General features: G+C 38.1%; 1 protein-coding gene across 1 annotated transcript; it reads right to left on the bottom strand.

Annotated features, from left to right (window-relative positions):
- Positions 1-1,432: 1,432 nt before the first annotated feature.
- On the bottom strand, positions 1,433-4,432 carry LOC307259085 (uncharacterized protein). The gene is made up of 4 exons (XM_080038820.1): positions 4,307-4,432; positions 2,555-2,784; positions 2,135-2,249; positions 1,433-1,724 (listed from the first exon to the last, which is right to left on the bottom strand). The coding sequence occupies exons 1-4, from the start codon at positions 4,377-4,379 to the stop codon at positions 1,720-1,722; spliced, it is 423 nt and encodes a 140-aa protein (XP_079894946.1). The 5' UTR covers positions 4,380-4,432; the 3' UTR covers positions 1,433-1,719.
- Between the last annotated feature and the right edge of the window lie 428 nt (positions 4,433-4,860).

Below are 4,860 nucleotides of genomic sequence, written 5' to 3'. Positions count from 1 at the left end.
AAAATAAAGGTTAATACATTTTTTTTTTAAATTTAAAATGAATAAAATAAAATTGGTGTAGGTATAGGAGTGGAATTTTCACACCTTCCTCTCACTTGTGGTTCTCTGCTGAAAGATTGGCCCCCGCAGGTTAACAGTGGGTCACACACACACACACACACACACACACACACACACACACACACACACGCACACACACACACACACTCACACACACACACACACACACACTCTCACACACACGCACTCTCGTACACACACACACACACACACATACTCACTCGCTCAAACAGGAAGCTACTGTATATTGCGGGCGGTTTGCAAGTTGCTCAGCCTAAACAGACTCACACCACATCTAACAGTACCATGTGTACTCTGCTCAATTCTCAAGTTCAGACTACAGGATAAGTTCTCAACCCTTAACAATGGCACACAAGAAAATCTTTCCTTTTCTTTTCTGTATATACTGTATATGTATGTATAACTTTTTTATTTATCTTAATATATATTAATTATCATTTTATTTTGGAAAGGCAAGGCAGGTTTATTTCTATAGCACAATTCAGACACAAGGCCATTCAAAGTGCTTTACAGGGGCATGAAATACATCAAGATTAGACTTTAGAAATTGCATTTAAGAGCCAGTAAAAATCAAAGAAAATACATCAAGATTAGGACAGCGATGTAGAATGACTGCAATGAATATTACGTGACTGACAATACACTTATGTTCCATATATAGCCTATTTAACTTAAATACTCTTTCATAGTTTCAAACTCATTTAAAAATATTGGGGAAACTGTAGCTTATTCACAAAACCAAATTTCAATACACAAAGAAGAATGTCTAGGATGCTGTAAATGTGAACCATAGCAGTAACACAATAACCTATTTTTGCAACTACTACAAGCACTTTGAGTGGCCTTGTGTTTGAATTGTGCTATATAAATAAACTTGCCTTGCCTTGCCTACAACAAAGTATAAAAAAAATAATACCTATACACCTCTTCAACCTGACTGTGCGCTATATTCTAAAGAAAGTTTAGAAACATTACGTCGTAGCCTACTCAGTTTCCTGTCCTGTGGTTTGGCTTGTGCAGACCTCCACTCACAGACACATCTCGAAATGCAAACACATCCGCAAGTTTTTCAGCGTCAGAATTTTGCATTGAAGCGAAAGTGAAAAAACTAAGAAAATACATCAAGATTAGACAGTGATGTAAAAATGGCTGCAATGAAAATAACGTGACTGACAATATAGTTGCTTGTGTGTTGAATTATATGATTTACTACCATGAATAAGAATAATCTAAAACAGTTAAAAAAGCAGACAATTTTTTTTAAATTTTACTTTGGAATAGACCTTTATTAAAATCGTGCCTTTATTCAGTTAATTAAATTCACATAAAATGTTACAAAAATGGTGGAAAATATAAGCAGTTGGTTTAAAGGTGCAGTGTGTAACTATGACACTTTCAAGATGGCGGCACTAGGCTTTGGTCCAAGATATGCAGAAATATGAACATATATGAGACCCTTTCTAAGGGAAAAATGTTTTGTCTATTATGCACTAAACTAAATGTACTTATGGATATTATAATTACTTTCTACAAAATCTGCTAGGAAATAAAACCCAAAATTCTACACACTGCAGGTTTAAGCACTGCACTCCTGTATATCTTAATCCTTTGATAACAGATATGGATCAGTCAGATATTTCAACCTGCAAGAGAGACATGACAAAACAGAACAAGGCATCAGTGTGCTGCATCTAAAATGACCTTAGAAAAAACAATGTATGTAGAATGTTTTCACAAAATGTCAATAAATAGTGGTTTTTAAATTTTAAAAATTCCATGACTGATGTTGGAGACTGTTTGATACGCTCACGCCCACACAGTCCTGACAAACAGTCTAGACATTAAAAAAAACTGTTTTTTTTAACTTATTTTTATAATATTTATGAAGATTAATTTTCAAATCAGACTTTTTAAAAGCTAATAGAGACACCCAGCCTTGATATAATATATATATATATTTTTTTTTACTATTTTAGACCAGGTTTACAGAGGCTAGGAAGACAAAATAAATCTACTATAACAGCCTACAAACAATGACCTAAATATATATTACCTTCAACGTTGATGTTGATGATGTGCCCCATTGCTGTCTCCCCGTTCTCACACACAGCTTTGCATTGATACCCGCCGTCGTCTTCCGGAGTGAGATCCATAATCTCTGTCAGCACCTGAAGAGATATATCCAGACAACTGTTGGTCTGATGAATAATATCCCACTGAATGTTGTGTTTTATTTCTATAGCCTTCTTGCTTTAGACTTACACACACACACACACACACACACACACACACACACACACACACACACACACACACACACACGCAAGCACGCACACACACACACGCACACGCACACACACACACACACACACACACACACACACACACACACACACACACACACACACACACACAGTGAAACAGTCTAGGCCTATTGTTTATCAATACAAATAAATAAATAAATATTAAAAACCTGTCTGCGTCTCATGCCGTCTTCAGACAGCGTTTCGTTCACGGTGGTGAAGTACTTCCGGGGGCTCGTGCACGGCTGTTGTTGGTCATCGCCATGGATCCACACGGCGTGCACGTGGTCGCATAGCAACAGGTCATAACGCGCCTCACAGGACAGTTTGACAGACGAGCCTCGAGGCGCGGCGATGGTCGGCTGGCGCGCGTAAAACACCTGCACCGCCTCCACGGTTACTACAGCAGGAAGGGAAAGAGTTACGTTAACACTTTACAATAAGGTACACAACATTGTATACTAGTTACCTAGGCTACTACATAGGTTTTTTGGATGGCTCAGGTAGCCTATCATCCTGTGGCCGAATGTTGCGCTCCTGCCAAGGTAACACCAACAAAAACAAAAATCGATGTAGTAGGTAGGCTAACACAAAAGAAGAAAAAAACCTCTGTACCAATGGTATTAACAATACAGTGGGACAGCCTCTGCTTTGTTAAGAGCATGACCCTTGTAAGCCATATAAAAAAAACTATGTAGGAGGTGACTATTAGGTAACACACACAAAAAAAAACTATGTAGGCTAGTACACAATGTTGTGCACCTTATTTTAAAGTGTTACCATTGTTAATTGGATAGTTTCCAGTTTTCCATGAAGTTTTGTCTTATTTGTATCTATCTCTGGCTACTTTTTAAATGCAATTTTAACTATAGTGTAATGGGCCTATTGCCTATAGTGTGCGTTTTATTTTCAGAATCAGATCTAATAAGAAAGGCAAGCCAAGTGTATTTCTATAGCACACTTCAGACACAAGGCCATTCAAAGTGCTTTACAGGGGCATGAAATACATCAAGATTAGACATTAAAAATTGTATTTAAGAGACAGTAAAAAACAGAGAAAATACATTAAGATTCAGCCTTAGCCATTACACATTTAGACAGCGATGTAGAATGGCTGCAATGGAAATTACTTGACTGACAATATAGTTATTTTCTATACAGCCTATTTTACTTAATTACTCTTTCATAGTTTCAACTAAATTAAATATATTGGGGGATATGTATTCTCAAAACCAAATAGAATGTATTTCGAGGGGATCTTTTCGAGCCTACATTAGACATCATGTCGGACGATCACATCCGTGTCTGTTCGGACTGAAGTCTCTTTCCCCAAATTCGATCCCATTCTTGTACAATAAATGGATCTTTTTTTTTAAAATCTTTGTTTATACATGCATTTTATTTCTGTAATTTTAGGTTGCCTTTTGAACATCTGGCACAACAGATGTAAACTAGCCTCTAGCCTCTTAGGGCTAACTCTGGCTCACTTACAGTTTGACTGTTGATAAGTGTGCAATGTCCTTGAAATAAACCAATAAATAAAAACAATCTATCAGCAAAGTGTAAAGGACACGTTGCAGTTTAATTCAATATTATAGAGCACTTTAAGCTCCATTTCTTGTAGCCCATGTATCTTGTCTTTTTTGGTATACATACTTTTATCACTATACACCCAATAAGAAATGATCTATCATTCCAACAACCTGTTTATCACACTATGATGATGCTTGGTTTCCCTTCAGCTTGTAAGTTCATATTAATCTTATAAGCATCAGATATAATATGGCCTAGTGTATCATTTTGGTTCAATTATGACTAGCTCCCAAAAATACCCCATAAGGATTTGAGATGTCTGGATTTTGTATCAAGGAAGAGAATAACATTATGAAGTTGCAAAGAAAATCCAAAAAATGTTCACAAACCTTTTTCCTGAGCGAACGACAGACACAAAGTCGTCAAGAGCAGCAGCACCGTGGGTCCAGTTAGGCCGTTCATTCTTCAACACACACACACACACACACACACACACACCGCCTCACACACACACACACACAGAGGAACGAACACACCCACACACAAACACACACACTGGTATATCACACCAAAGATGAACACGAAAGACCACAGCACGAGTTAAAGATGTCAGAGGGGAGCTGAAAGTGAGTGAAGTGTGTGCGTGTGTGGGTGTGTGTGTGTGTTTGAAGTGGGAAATGTGTGTGTGTGTGCGTGTATGTGTGTGTGTGTGTGTGTGTGTGTGTGTGTGTGTGTGTGTGTGTGTGTGTGTGTGTGTGTGTGTGTGTGTGTCTGAAGCAATGGAACGGATATGTAACGACAGATCAACAGAAAGTTTCAGGTGGTCAGAGAGAATGGAAACACCGCCGAGCGCAGAGACACGTATCCTCCACCCACACACACACACACTTCACACACACACACACACAGACACACACACACACAGACACACACACACACACAC

This window comes from Ammodytes marinus (assembly GCF_949987685.1).
Source record: "Ammodytes marinus genome assembly, chromosome: 13".
NCBI classification, from domain to species: Eukaryota; Metazoa; Chordata; class Actinopteri; order Uranoscopiformes; family Ammodytidae; genus Ammodytes; species Ammodytes marinus.
The sequence above is the reverse complement of the archived record's forward strand: the minus strand, read 5'-3'. Positions and strand labels throughout refer to the sequence as shown.

Bases quoted from the DNA above. Each gene is read 5' to 3' on its own strand.
- LOC307259085 (XM_080038820.1), bottom strand. From the start codon at position 4,379: ATGAACGGCCTAACTGGACCCACGGTGCTGCTGCTCTTGACGACTTTG. The intron at 2,785-4,306 runs GTTTGTGAACAT...TTCCTGCTGTAG, and splicing joins GTCGTTCGCTCAGGAAAAAG to TAACCGTGGAGGCGGTGCAG. The intron at 2,250-2,554 runs GTTTTTAATATT...ATATCTCTTCAG, and splicing joins ACGGCATGAGACGCAGACAG to GTGCTGACAGAGATTATGGA.